This window comes from Paroedura picta, chromosome 5 (genome assembly GCF_049243985.1).
Source record: "Paroedura picta isolate Pp20150507F chromosome 5, Ppicta_v3.0, whole genome shotgun sequence".
Lineage (NCBI taxonomy): Eukaryota > Metazoa > Chordata > Lepidosauria > Squamata > Gekkonidae > Paroedura > Paroedura picta.
This window is the reverse complement of record NC_135373.1, coordinates 58,244,189-58,259,427: the sequence shown is the minus strand read 5'-3', so window position 1 is coordinate 58,259,427 and position 15,239 is coordinate 58,244,189. Positions and strand designations below refer to the sequence as shown.

General features: G+C 41.4%; 1 protein-coding gene across 1 annotated transcript; it reads left to right on the top strand.

The window, feature by feature from the left end:
- Nucleotides 1–1,533: 1,533 nt before the first annotated feature.
- Nucleotides 1,534–11,033, top strand: LOC143837838 (integumentary mucin B.1-like). Its single transcript, XM_077338195.1, has 6 exons — nucleotides 1,534–1,804; nucleotides 3,960–3,997; nucleotides 5,517–5,627; nucleotides 7,319–7,358; nucleotides 8,714–8,828; nucleotides 10,658–11,033. The coding sequence occupies exons 1-6, from the start codon at nucleotides 1,753–1,755 to the stop codon at nucleotides 10,818–10,820; spliced, it is 519 nt and encodes a 172-aa protein (XP_077194310.1). The 5' UTR covers nucleotides 1,534–1,752; the 3' UTR covers nucleotides 10,821–11,033.
- The last annotated feature ends 4,206 nt before the right edge of the window (nucleotides 11,034–15,239 follow it).

Here is a 15,239-nt window from a genome sequence, read left to right as displayed (position 1 = left end):
CCCTCTCTCCTTTCCTGCCACTGAAATCTAGAATAGGCAATTTATATAAGGAACTGTTTTAAATGTTTTAGACTTTTAAACACATGGTATGCATTTATATATTTTATTATTCTGTATGTGTATTATGATGTACCTTACCCTGAGTCTGAAGAGAAAGGGTTGGTATCAATATTATTATTATTATTATTATTATTATTATTATTATATTTTAATTCTATAAAATACATAATAAAGAAAGAATGACCACAATACATTTATCCAGGCTCCACCAGTTCTTGCTAACCTGTATTTTCCAGTTGAATTCCTGAAAGAGAAGAAAGCCAAGCTGAGAGGAAGGCAGGCAGGAGCAGGAAAAAATTAGCAGGTATGACGGTAGTTAATCATCCCTTCCCTTGCTCACAGATTTCCCCCTTTCCTCCACAAGTGAGCAAATGGACAAAATAACATGTACCTCTGCTGAAGTTGCTATGGCTCCACAAGTAGGGGAATCCACATTAGCACTTAGGCCCATTATGCACGGCCGCCGAAACGGCGATTTCGGGTCACATGGAAAACGCGGAGGGGGAAGATGCGACGCACACTGGTTATGCACGGGGCGGGGCGCAACGGCAGCAAAACCCAGAGTAACCGATTATGCACGCGGCGATCCGGGCGCCGCTTCTGGTTGCACCCCGGTCATCCGGAAGCTGCGCTTTCTTCCGCGTTTCACTGACGTGGCTTTTTCGGCGGCATGCACAGAAGCTGCGGCCAGTTGCAGCCAGCTCTGTGCATTATCGGTGATTTTAGTCACCGCCATTCCACCCCGAATGTGCGCTAAAACCCCCGTGCATAATGAGTCTTAGTGGGGCAGTGGGATGAAATAGGGGGCATCCTGTGACACTGCAACATCATGCACTGCTATGTAACCTGAAGTGACTTAACTGCATCTAGAATTCACCCAAAAGTCTAAGGTGTGTACCATAGAATTTCAGGTGAATCCTAGAGGGTCCTGTACTGTAATGACACCACTTTTGGTTATGCAGCTGGAATTGGTTTTAGGGTAAGTCTCACCCCTTCCAGTCTCCTGTGGGCTCTGTTCTTGTGAGCAGACTTCAGAGTTTTCCTGTGAGTGTACTTGCAAGGATGCATAACAGTGGAAAACATCTATTATGTATAAGTTTCAATTTCACTTCCACTATCTCAATTTGAAAAGCTTTATGGTGTCAGGGCTGGAAAAGACCCTTGCTAAGACCTTTGTTGCTGGTTAGTACAGGGTAGATTGACCCATGGTCAGACTAAGGCACAGTACTCAACCTATAGGAGTTCAACACCAGCCTTCTGGATCTAGGAAATGTTCCTAGATATGTCAATGTTGTAGGTCCCAGCCATTTCTGATGGGGGTGGGTGGGACTGAACAGTTCCTAGGTTGTTGATGCTTGGTTAATGGCTGGATGTACAAGCAGGTTGTGGCAATAGTACCCAATTTGCTGGATTGTGTCGCAACCAAGAGGAACTGTGCACAGCTGTGTAGTCCTTGAGTCAGTCCAAAGAAACAACAGTTCCAAACTGTCAGGTTCTAATTGAGCTTTAACTATTTTTGTTTTGAGATAAATCAGCTATTTGCTGTCACTGTGACGCTTGAGGAATCTGGTAGAGCTGGCAAGTGTGAAGAATATTGTGGGGGAGGAGTAACTTATAAAAGAAATTGCAAAAACTGAAAGATCTTAGACTCCATTTGTGACCTTGCTGGGCCTTTGTCCCTTAAACACCACTATGAAATTGTCACTTTTATGGTTTGTAATATTGTCCAGTGTTTATGACAAAGGTAAAGACATTTTATGGGATCTTGCTTTTACTTTCCTATTTTTTCTGCATATGGGTATCACTTTTTATTGATTTTAAACATACTGCTAATTTTAAAAGAGTATGAACATATATAACTACTTACAAAAATGTGTCTCAGGCATATAAAGATCCTGATACAAAATATTTTAATACTGGAGTATCAATTTATTGTTTATTTAAAGCAATGTTAAATATTACAGAGGAACAGAAATATTCTAAAATTTGCTGCAGTTTACTTGAGTGACCAATGTCTTTCCGAACTTTGCTACTTGCTGTATTCTTTTCTACAGATATTTCTCTTATTTTTACCAATTTTGCAGTTTTTCAAATCTTCAATACCTTAATTGTTCATTAAGGTGACCAACATTTCTGCAACTGATAAAAGATTCCAAATTAAAAAGCAGTGTTCCTTGTTGATGATATAAAAATAAGTTTCTGGGGTTAGGGAATTATATAATTACATTGTTATTTCAATAGCATTAATTTTACTTCAAAATGAAAATGCCTGTCAAACAAAAAGCTTTCCATTGGATCGTCATATAATACACATTTTGATACATGTTTATATATTTATTTAACCAATATACATATCTCATTTCCTCTGACCTTCTAATACAATGGAATTTATTTATTTATTTGACTTATATGCCACACTCCTAGCCAGCTAGTCCACAGCTACGTAGCAAAGAATCTTTTGACTTGCTATTTATAATAGTTAAAATGTGCTCATAATCATTCACATTTCTTGTATTATTTATATATAATTCCTTACTTGGGCAAGAAACTTGTATTTTTTCTAGAATTCTTTTCCTTCCCTTTTATCTCTTGTTCCTCCTAGTTTTCTTGCAGCAAGTTCTTCATGGATGAATTGTCAAATTCTGCATGGGTGTTATTAAATTGTCATAATATGCCTGGATATTGTTGGATCATGGTATTGATATTTAGAAGACATAATTAGATTTTCTTTGCTTTTGCCTTCTCTTTCTTAGTCAGCAATGTTACTCTCCTGTCTGCTCAGCATTTGGGTGTTACCTTTGATCTTTCTTCCCTCTTTTCAACTTCCTCCCCAAGCAGAATCGAGCTTGAAGGAGTATAACTCTGTTTTGGATCACAATGTAGCTGAGAGTTGTCTCTTTGCACTCTAAGATTTCTGAAAACCTATTAATTTCTGTCTACTGAATTTCCCATTCTGTCTTGTTTTGACCATTTTAGATATGGAGCCTGCAGACATAGACCTATAGGTGGTTTAATGCATAATAAATGATGGTGATTACAGAATATTATAATTATCCATCTTTTAGCTTTCTGGCTCAATCTGTAGTCTCCCTGTATTATTTCATGAAACCATATTAGACATTGCAGATATTAAGTTCTGGTTAAATATAAAGGAATTTTAAAATGATATTTGAAGCTTGATCCTTCTTAATATTTGTCTCAAGACAAGATTTTATAATATAATAGTATAAAGGGTTTTCATGTAAACTGAGGAGCCAAATTCAGTAGTCTTTTGCAGGACCATAGTTAATATATTCCAGTGAAATTCAAAAGATCGCTTGTCCTACAATTAGCTATGGTATCTCTTAACTACCAGATTAATTAAGGGAAAAAATTGCCAGAGATGAATGACGCTATATAATCAGAGGAAAGAGTTGTTCAGAAAACAAAATCAGATTTATGAGAACTCGAGATAAACATGTTGATCCCTCCCTTCCGCTTGAGGAATCCACCAGTGGGATATCTACCTACTGTGTGTCAGTTTGGGGGGAGGGGAGAATGGCCTACAGCCAGTTTATACCTTCCTTATCCTTAATAGAATTCCCTTACAACTGTGCTTCTGTTTGTCTGAGCCATATAATCGTGCCAGGTTATCAGTGCCAGCCATGATTGAATGTATTTGTAGAAAACTTCTGTTTTATATTTGGCTTTCATCTCTTCACTGAAGAAGAGCTTGAGGTAAAGTGGAAGTTTGCCTTTTCAGCACATTGGGCATTAATTGATCCAATCAACCGTCTTCTGTTGCTTGTTCTAAGTGTTTTAATTTTGTTCACAAAGCCTTCAAATTTGGCTTAAAGCATGCAAAGTATTTACAGCAGCTGAATTTTGATGACAACTTAATTATATATTTACTGTTTCAGGGGAATGTGTATGCTTCTTTAAAAAACAAGAATTTGCGGTGAGCTTTGTATACGCATCAAGAGAATTGCAACAGATAAATATCCTTCGTACTATGATGCATCACAGGGAGAGTTATGAATACCAAATACCATTGCTGACAAAATCCCTTGTAAACACACACACAGAACTTATTCACTGCTGAAAACTGATACATGATCAGATTTCCCATCATATCTCTGGCAAATGTTGTGGCTGAATGTTCTTAATCAATATTTTTGGAAATATCATTAATTGTCCATACAGTGTATTGCAGTGGTATGGGTTATTGTTAAAAATGCAGTTCATTGCGGTGTTGATCTTACAAAATCATCCCTAAGGAAATAGATTGATGTATACACAGATACCTTCTACATTGCCTTATAAATACATTGCCTTATAAATAGCCCTGACAAGCCAGATCTTGTTAGGGCTTCAAAGCTAAGCCAGCTCCTTGGATGGAAAACCATAATTATGTTACTTTGCTTCCATAAAGCTGTGGTTCTCATCTGTAGAGGAAGGTGTCATCTATGTGAGTTGTTATTGCTATCTGCTCCTTAAAGCAGGAGTCGATATTTAAATTTTAGTACAGTGTATCGTGTAAGGGATTAACTAGTGAGATCAGTAATGGCTGTTTCTCTGGAAGACAACAAACACAAGTCATGGGCTTGGGTCATTATTGGAGGGAACACATGGAGTCAGGCAAGACACATGATCTATTTTCAAATAATATTTGGGTAGGATCTAGATAATATTTTTGGGGAGGCACATGGAATCTTTGGGGGGGGGAGACATACAGCATGGATTGTGGCAATCTTGTCAGAAGTAATCTCAATGAAGTGCACTATCCTGGTTGCTAAAAAAAGTTTCCCATACCCACACACAATGTGTCTTGGGCTTTCCGCAGCACTGATAAAGCTGTTCTGACCAAGCGGTAATATCAGGGCTCTCTCAGCCTCACCTACCTCACAGAGTGTCTGTTGTGGGGAGAGGGAAAGGAAGGCGACTGTAAGCCACTTTGAGACTCCTTCGGGGAGATAAAAGTGGCATATAAGAACCAACTCTTCTTCCAGTTTTAGTGTTGTTTAAAAATGCAGACTTATTGAATAACTTCTTAACATTGGCTGAGGCTTAACCCTACCCCTTGTTTTCTTTCCACTTTGTCCTCTTGTGCATTCTTGGTAACTTGAAATGCTGTGCTGTGTTTCATCTGCTCAAGAACTGATTCACAGCAATGCCTTATTTCTCTGCAAGCAGTAACATTGATGGTGCTGGGAATAATACACACGGATCCTTGTGGGGAAAATGCTCTGTTTCACGACAACAACATTTTAAATTACAAAAAATATAATATGTAAATCAAAACATTAAATCCTAGCAATTGTTAACATTTCTGAAAACTTCATTTATCATAATTATGATTTCAATGTAACAATGAAATCATACTAATTTTAAGTGTGGTGTGTTGAATTGCTTCTAAACATACGGTTTTGCTTTGAGGGGAAGAGGAAGACATATTGCTGCCATGGCTTGTTTTCCAGATTGATGAAACATTTAAAGACTCAGAAAATCCATGTCTCACATATACCTGTACCAAAGATGGTTTTACAACAAATGTTAAAGAATGCCGTCATCAATCCTGGTGCATTGAGGTATGTTATGCAAATAGATAGAGAAATTTTATATTTATATTGGGGGGAACCACAGGAAATTTGCCACACATGTCTGTGTGTGTGTGACAAAGTACATCTCTGCCAGATTTGTCAGTTTATATTCTGATTTCTTCCCAATGGGGAACCAAAAGCACCCTACAACTTCCTCTATTTTATCATTATATCAGTAATTTTGTGAGATAGGTTAGGCACAGAGAGAGTGAGTAACTCAAGATCATCCAGCAAACTTCTCTGGCAGAGTGGGCATTTGAACCTGGGTCTTCTTGACAAGATTGCCGGGCCTGTACCTGGCAATTCTGGAAGTATTTGAAGGCGGGGTTTGAGGAAAGGCAGCATTGCAAAATGCTCTAGGAATGCTCTATTGTTCTAGGAATGCTCTATTCCTATAGAGGTTGTGGAAATTATTATGAACACAGCAACCAGAAGTAATATTGTTGCACCCATGTCATCTCCTACCTCATTTTCCCCTAGTCAAACACTCTGTTGTTATTTACTATTTATGCTGCTACTCCCAGTCCAGCCAGCCCATGGCAGCTTACAAGTTTAAAATACAGTAAAAAACAAGAAAACACAATTATAACATTAAGAACCCACTCCCACCCTCCCAAACCACACCACCCCAATCCCAATATAAACCCCAAACCAGCCAACAACAACTGCCATATGCATAATAAGGCAGCCATCAGTACCAAAGCAGCAAGCACCAGAAAAAGTGCCAGAGGAGGGACCTTCTGTAACCTGGTCTCAACTGAATGCCTGGTGGAAGAGTTCCATCTTGAAGGCCCTGTGGAACTGTAAAAGTTCTGTCTAACCATTACAACCATAATAGTTATGTCAGAGCAAACTGATCCAGCATCTTCCCTTGCCCTCTAAAATGCCTGTGTGTTAGCAGGGAAGGAGGAACTTGGACTTAGCATCCTGAGACTTGACTTCCATTGGGGGAAGGATTTTTATCTCTTTTTTCCTCAGCCAATATGATGAATTATATGTGTCTCCATCTAAGAATTAGTGGGTACTCTCTAGATTTAACAGAGATGCGAGACTGCTCCTGTAACCCCCCCCCCCCAGTATTTTTCAGTAAGCCTGAGAGGCAGTCAAGTGCCAATTGCCACCTCATATCTCATTCTTATATCATCATCATCATCATCATCATCATCATATTCTTATATCCCACACTTCCCTAGTTGGCTCAGTTTGGGTAACATCAGAAATTTAAAACATTCAGTTTCAATAAATTGAGCTGGTTTGCTGGAAAGACAGTATATAAATTAAATTAATTTTTAATCAAATACATTTAATTTAGGTTTTTAAATTAAATGAAGTTAAAAGATGTCTCTTCATTGTAACTAGAATCTTCTCTGTGTGTGTGGGGGGGTGTGGCTTGGTCAGTGTTTGGGCAGATTTTTTCTCATGAATAGATGGTTCTCAGGTTCTCAGATAGGGAGGCCAGTGTCTAGTTAAGTTTCCTGGCCTCACCCAGAGGCCTGATAGAACAGCCCTGTTTTACAGGCCCTCTGGAATTTTTCCACTTTTTTTTTTTAAAGAAATAGCCACAGTGGTGTTGCTGTGGTTTGAATTCCTCAAGAGAATACAACTAGTCAGAAGTGGGGATGCAATCAGCTTTCAAACCTTTTGTCTAACTGGACTCTCCTTTTTAATTTCAAAAACAGGAATTAAGAACCTATGATGGCGACGGTTGCTGTTATACTTGTATGTTCTTTCTCATTTTATGTGGAGAAGCAAAGAATACAACTGGTTATGCGTACATCAGTACTGATAGAATGTCAACACAATGTGTTGCTTATCTTTTTGCTAAAGCTTAATTTAATTAGTTAATTTGGCTACAGTGAAAAGTCTTTTTACAAAGTCTTTAAACACCTTGGTGGGAAAACAGACCTTACAAAAATAGGGAGACTTTTCCACAGAACAGGGGTAGGAATGAGGGACAGCACATTACAGGCCACCCACACTTACGTGTGGTGGTAGGCTCTGTGTCATAACTGCAATGCATACTCTTTCTGACCATGTGGTCAGTTTAAACTAGACTAAGGGCCAAACTAGACAACAGCACTCCCATAAATACATTGTGGGGACAAGATGCCATTTTAGAGCTTCTTTTGGCCATTTCGGCTAATGAAAATGGTGTGAAGAAATAGGAACTCCTCCTCTCTCCATGCCATGGTCTCTACTACATGGTCTACTACTACGTGTCATCTGCTTGTGGCCTTACAGATCACAAATATGAAACTGACTTCATGATTTAAGCAGTAGTCATGCTTACTGTGGCAGTAACAGTAAACATGCAGTGCAAAGGACAGACATGCATACTGAAATCCCCTTCCCTCCACACCATTTTTATGAGCCAAAATGGCCAAAAGAAGCTCTAAAATGGCACCTTGCTCCCTGAAAGGCTGCTCCTGGATGGAGAGCCACCCCCCCCCCCGGAATAGCTTGGGAGGGATGGAAAGTCTCCAGTGGAAAGGCTAACTGACAAAAATCATCCTTCCTCATGTGCCCTTGGAAATTTAGGGGATCCAAGGCTCTGGAGGAGCCTTTGGGGCAGTTCTTCATTGGGATGAAAATGAATCCTATGTTGGAAGGAGGAAACAAAAACTTATTTCCCTCTCCATCAGCCACAGAATCCTGAGGAGAGGAGAAGAAGAGTTTCTCTTTCATGAAATTCCCCATCAGTGATGGCTGTGACATCTAGTATTGGGGGAGGGGGGTGTATGGCAGCTGTTCATCCTTCTCAGGAAGAAAGTATAGACCTGCATCACCAGTGGGGTAAGGCCTTAATCTGCTCATGCATGTTGTGACCATGTTCTGCAGGCAGGCTGGGATGAAATGAAAGCATTTTGTTCTATCTCCATTGCCACACAGATTGCAGGCCATTTAGCGTGTTTCCTTAGTCCCAGGTAACTGACTTGGAACCACTGAGAGCATCACTAGACAATGTTTTGGTAGGACCAAGTCCATGAAATTTCATTGAGTCATTGTGCCTAAACTTAGTCAGGAAGCTCCTTTGAGTCTGCAAACTTGTCCTCAGTGTTTGCTGTTTCTATTAGGTAAGAATGATAATAGGTGTCAACTGGTCCACATGCGGATGGATATTACCAGGAAACATTGTAAAGGATCTATCAAGATGTATGCATGTAAGGGTGCCTGCAAACACACAATCTCGTAAGTTGATTTATATTGATTCCTATACCACAAGGCCCATATGTGACAACTGAACAGGGGAGATCATGGAAATGGATTTACTTTGATAGCATAAAGGGGTGGTGAAGCAGCCATTTTAATTATAGATGTACTTCGAGCACAAGAAGTCCATGAATACAGTTGACACAGAAGTGCATTCAGATCATGGTGTTCACCCAGGCTTCATCTCTTGATGAAATTAGTACCCTAATCAACCATGAAGAACATTCAATTTGGCTGGCATCTTTTAAATCACGACCACTGCTTATTATTATTTTCTCCCTGGATGGAATGTACAGAAATGCTTTCAAAATATAGTTAATATCTGCTTCCGGATTTTAATACTTGCCAGACCTTATTCTATATGACTACCCACAAACCACTACATGACATGCAGGCAGATACTAATGAGAACTCAAACAAAAAACAAGTCATTTCTTTATAAAGCTAATACAAATTGAATATGAACAATATTTGCAAATATCTAGCTGTGGCCCTTTTCCTGTCACCTGCCTTCAAATTTAAGGAAATTAAAGCAAAGGGAAGAGAGTGATTCATCTGAGAAGGACTTTTACTAATTGGGAAAGTTACAGAGATGTAATCAAAGAGGCCTCCACAGATACATTTGTCTTTCCAAAGAACTCCCCCCTCCACCACCACCCCAATTAAATGTCTGCTTTCTGGCTCGGGGAAGGCTTTGATGCTATGTCAGCTGGGCCTTCTCATTCATACCATTGTTTTCTGGGGTTGCATTACCTGAGCTAAAGAGCAGCTAATGGCATTTTTCATACCCAACCTGCCACAAAGGCAATGCTGGATAGTGAAAGGCTAGAAAAGAATGCAGGGGAACGCTAAACGTAAGCAGTGTTGTTGTCACTAGGGAGGGCAGAGAGAGGCAAATGTTTTGCTTGTGCGGGGAGAGACACAGAAGACAGAGGCCACACTTGCTCCTACCCTTCTGAGGCCAAACAGTATTGGACATCTCTCATGTGTGCATATAGAAAGCAAACATCCCCACCACCTCCAGCACAGCTCCATTGACACTGCCCATCCCAAAACCTCAACAACCTTCTACTAAGCCCATAGGCATCGACAACACTACACCTCACATAAAGCTACCCTGACCATGGGAAGCTGGTGGCCCAGAACACGCAGAAGGGCTCTCCTGCCCAATGTGCCTTCTCTCCCCTCAGGGACCCAGCATGGCCTCCAGCTCTCTGGTCCCTGGCTGACGTCACTGATATATTCCACTGCGACTGCTTATTTTTAGAATTGTCCAATACAAGTAGCCCCAAATACATGACGTTAATTGAGATGTGCTGCCCAACCTCTGCCCGTTTGCATTCAGCAGAAGGTACCTACTGAAGGGCAAACAGGCTATATGTGCATATTCTGTACAGGAGAATGATGCTTCCCGAGTATCTCTGGGCATGGAAGGAAACCCAACATGTATGCTGTGTACAGCTGTGTGAGGGGAAGAGAGCCCACATACTCATGGCTAAGCTCTGTGGCTGCCCTACTTCATTGAATTACTTCCCTCTGCCTACCCCAGGTACAAAATGCAGGCTCCCCCCCCCCAAGAAAAAAAGGAGGTATGAGGGAGGGATAAACTCCCTGAAAAATGTCTTCACAGTTGGAAGGGACCTGCGAAGCTACAGACAGAATTTCCCACTCACAGCCAACAGAAATGGAAACTAAAAAGGAAACTGGAAACTGCAAGGAAAAGTTTTAATAAGAAAATGAAAATAATAGAAAACAATGTACATATTGTTTTTCTTAGCCTAATCATCCTCCCTTTACCTCCACTGCAGGTATAATGATAAAGAGCGCAAAGTAAGAAACAAATGTTCCTGCTGCAAGGAAACAAGATATGTTCCCAAAAAAGAGCGCCTTTTCTGCATTGGTGGGAGAGTAGAAGCTTACAAATACAATCAAGTTGCTTCCTGTGACTGTATCCCTTGCAAAGATGACTAACACTATATATCAAATAGGTTCTCACCCCCTATCTTGCCCTAAAATTTCTTTAAAAACGCAATTTGGAGGTTTTACTAGTTCAGCCATTCTCACTTAAATCTCCATGATTAGGACAATAGTAGGATTTTAGGCAAAAGATGCCATATAAACTTCTACTCTGTTTGTAGAACACAATTCAAAACAGGAAAAATAAAGTCTGTTCTGAAATCATTATTCCCAGTGAAGAGTTCCTTAGTTAACCATGGCCTCGGCCATCTCTCTTTTTCCTGTCCCCTCTACTCTGACTGACATCCACCATCAGCGTGAGTTAGCCTTTGCCTGGATGGAAACATTGCTCCTGAAAAATATTTCCTCAAATTTTCACAAGTAGTCTGGTTCAAACCAACAGGTCTTTATTTACTGGATGATGGGATAAGTGTCTAACCACATGTGAATATACTGAGCAACTTGCCTTACTTTCGTGTGATAAAGCAATATAAGTAGCACAACATGTTTGGAGACATTACAGCTTGCAGTCTAAGGGGCTGCTGTGTAGGTGCTGTAACTTGGAGACCAGTCCTTTGTTGCCTGAAATAGCTATTTTTGGTCAAGCAGAAGTGAAATAGGAGCCATTATTAGTCTGAGACAGTAGCCTTACCAATTATCTCACATATTTCCTTTCTCAAATCAGCAGAAAGGAGCGGGAATTAAATACAACAGTGGGAACAGTAGTAGAAAGTGGTAGAGGAAGAGAAGGGGGCTGTTGGTAGGCCTTAGGGAATTTGAACTACCCACATGCTACCATCTTCTGAAAGTGATGGCCCTTTCATACTATCAGCTGTGTCCCAGCTGTGTCCCAGCTTTTTCCCAGTATACTCATTGTTCTACCTGACCCACATGCATCTCCACCCACCCAGGATTCTGTCCATATCCCAGAAATTAACTTTTCCAGTACAATTCTGTGGTAAAAAATATGTTGCTGAGTATGTGAGGAATTTAGTTCTGCTCAAAGATCTATTTTACTCAAAGAATTTCCACTTAATAATCAGTGGAAATCCATTTCTGCGATATTGGGGATATATTCCTTCAGCAATCCATTTCTTTGCTACCATATTATTTCATGTTAATCACTCCCACCATTAGGCTCTTCTCCAGGGAGCCCTTCCTGTTCATGAGGTGGCCAAAGTTAATTAATACATGAATACAGTCCCCTTTTAAAGCTGTCTGATTGCAACCATTGTATCTAGTGGCAGTAAATTCCATAAGACAATGATACAGTGTCTGCAGAAGAACAGTTGTGAACCTGTGACGTTTACTGGATGCTTCAAGTTCTACTATGACATGAATTGGGGGTGGGGTTTTGTCTGTATCCACTTTCATCCCACCGTACCGAATTGGATAACCCTGGTAAAGGTAACCATTCCAAAGCGTAGTCTATTTATTGTATGCAGAAATGTTATTTCTTGTGATCTTAACATGTGCTTGCTCAGTTACTGTATGGGCAGTAATCCAAACATGGCAGCCTTTCCAGGGCTGTTTTTGCCTCCCAGTATTCCTCTCCCTGAACACTTCCATTTATCTGCACATTGTGGATACTACTATTGATGTGTATACGGCTTCTGGCTTGGTTCTGAGAGCAAGTACAACTGATGTTGTCATTAGAAAAACACCTGCACTTCATAGGTGCCACCACTTCAGTGTATCTTCTCCTGTTCCACCGTGCCCTATTTATTTTGAACATCAGCACAGAAAACAATGCTTTTAGACTCAGCTGTCCTGCTCTTTTGTCTTCCTTTCTGTGGCACTTTGCATCATTAGAGATGTTTATAAGCAAACACTACCAGGAATTTCTTGGCACACGCACCATGAGCTCAGAAGGGCAAGGAAGTATTTTGGGGTGGAGAGATCTTTGCCTTCCACTTGCAGAAAACCACAACTGTCCTTCCTGGGAAATGAGGAGGAAAGAATTGCTTGAAGGAAGTTACACAAGCAGCCCCTCCTGAGCTGCCCTTCCAAACAACCAGAACTCTGCAATCAACCACTTTTTGTTTTAATGGGCTTCTTTAATATACAGGGATGAAAATACTGTGATGAAAAGTAATTGTTTCCCCCCCCCAAAAAAAACCCCAAACCCAACTACTCAGAATCATAAAATGACTTTCACAAAAGTGTCTGCTGCGTGTATCTACCACATCACACCTTTATCAGTATGTAACTATGATTCTCATCATCCATAGTGAAGAGGTCAGGAGGCTTGTCCAAACACCTTTTAAAATAAGGAAGTCAGCTTCTGTAAAATGGCAGCCATCCCACTGTGATTGGGCTGGAGAATAATCACCAATGTGGATGCACGGAATCCTGTTTCATGCTTTGGATTGGATCCCATGGCTCCATTCAGCTGACAACGCTGTGGCACCTGTCCTCCAGGACAAGGTGCTTTCTCCTAATACAACAGGCTCTTTCACTGGCAGAAAACCCTCTTGTGACAGGTTGACATGCCTTGTGTTGGAGGAAAGCACCCCTGTTATATTTAGAAGAATTGAGTTTTTTTACCCCATTTCCTCTACCCGAAGAAGTCTCAAAGTGGCTTATAATCGCCTTTGCTTCCTCTCCCCACAATAGACACCCTGTGGGGCAGATGAGGTTGAGAGAGCCCTGATATCACTGCTCTGCGAGAACAACACAACCAGCGCTATGATGAGCCCAAGACCACTCAGGTGGCTGCATGTGGAGGAGTGGGAAATCAAACCCAGCTTGCCAGATTAGAAGCTGTCACTCTTAACCACTATACCAAGCTGTCTCCTTAAATTTATATTCTACCATATCTCTAATGGTTTCAGAGTGGATCCATGGGATGCAACCCCTATATTCTTGAGGAAGATGCTTCTAGTCCAGTGAAAGACAATGCACCAGTCATGTTTTATATGCTAAGAGCACTGCTTAACTTGGTGTTTGACAACACCAGTCTCACAGTGCAGCCCACAGTAAGCCTTTCCTTAAGTTCACTTCCTCTCCACTTCTAGGTCAAGGACACCGATTGCCCAGACTGGCTTTCCTGCTGATCACTCCACCTGCCACAACTTTGGAGTGGCTCTCCAGGAGCCTCAGGGTCACCATATTGCCTCTGGGATATCTTCTCCATTCCTGGCTGCCTTGGAAAGGATCCATGCAGAGACCACTTCTAAGCATTGTAGTTGCAAGAGGGACTAGTCACAGGGGTTGCATATAGAAGATTTCTAGCAGAATGGTTATAACAGACCTTATGGATAAAATGAATTCAATTCTTCTGATAACTTATCATCACACTTGTGGTAGTTTTTTTTTTTTAAGTGTTCTTCATCAAATTCTTATGTAAAATATTCCTGCAACCATCTTGTGACATAGGCAATTATTCCCATTTTACTGATAGTCAATTGGAGCCACCTAGTGGCACCACACATATTTGAAGCCAGGTATCTCAGGCCTAGCAATTATGTGCCATCAAGTGGCAACCAGCTCACGGAGACCCAAGGTGCATTAGGTTTTCAAGGCAAGAGATGAGCAGAGGTGTTTTGCCACTGCCTTCTTCTGCATAGCAGCCTGTTCTAGTCTCCTGTCCATGTAGCCAGTCCTGTGTTCCTTTCAAGCTGTGTAAGGCTAGGCTAGGCTATTAGGTTCCTCTCTCAGGCCTAAATCCCACACTATTCACCACAGGATCTCTGGTCCTTTGCTAAGCAACACTGCCCTCAGAGGCCATGGGCACAAAGGACAAGGACTGGGTGACTAAGGATTCCTTGGAATAGCATGGCCTTGGGAACGAAGGCTGCTGAGAAAGAGCTTCTGCAAGTAAGGCTGGCATGTTTGAAACCTGCTTCCAACATGGGTTGACCTAATCAAATGACAGAATATCAGTGCCGAATAGGCATGGTCAATGTTTAGGCTGTTAGGAGAGAGATATTGTGAGACAAAGAGGTCCTCAAAAGTTGCCATCCCATACAAGGAAGCAATTCAAAGAAGTCTCCATGTTTGAATTGGCCTGCACTCACCCTAATAATCCTTAATAACCTTTTCCTACACAACTCTAGGCTGTCACTTTAGCTCCTTTTCCATTTTCTGATTCTTCTCCAATCCTACCCCTGTGCATCAAGTCCCGGTCTTCTGTTCCATTATGGTCTGACCATCTAATGTAGATGCTAAGGGCGAATGGGACTTACCCCGGGCACATTTGCCGTCGCGGGGAAGCCCTCGCCGAAGAGAAGAGCAGGGCAGGGCAGGGACTACGCGTCCCAACGACCCCTGGGGCGGCGTCCGACAGCGCGGCAAAAGGACGGCTGGGGGAGGAGGGGGCCATGTCGGCTCTTCCCAGCCTCCTTTGCCCGCGCCATATAGGGAAGCGGCTGAGAGGCTTCTGCCTCTTTCCCGCTTCTCTGCCGACGAGGTTGCCCACCCTCCCTCCCTATT

Excerpts from the sequence above, each read along its gene's own strand:
- LOC143837838 (XM_077338195.1), top strand. The coding sequence starts at position 1,753 with ATGAAATTGTCACTTTTATGGTTTGTAATATTGTCCAGTGTTTATGAC. Across the intron at positions 1,805-3,959 it reads GTCCAGTGTTTATGACAAAG|GGGAATGTGTATGCTTCTTT; the intron begins GTAAAGACATTT and ends TTACTGTTTCAG. Across the intron at positions 7,359-8,713 it reads CGACGGTTGCTGTTATACTT|GTAAGAATGATAATAGGTGT; the intron begins GTATGTTCTTTC and ends TGTTTCTATTAG.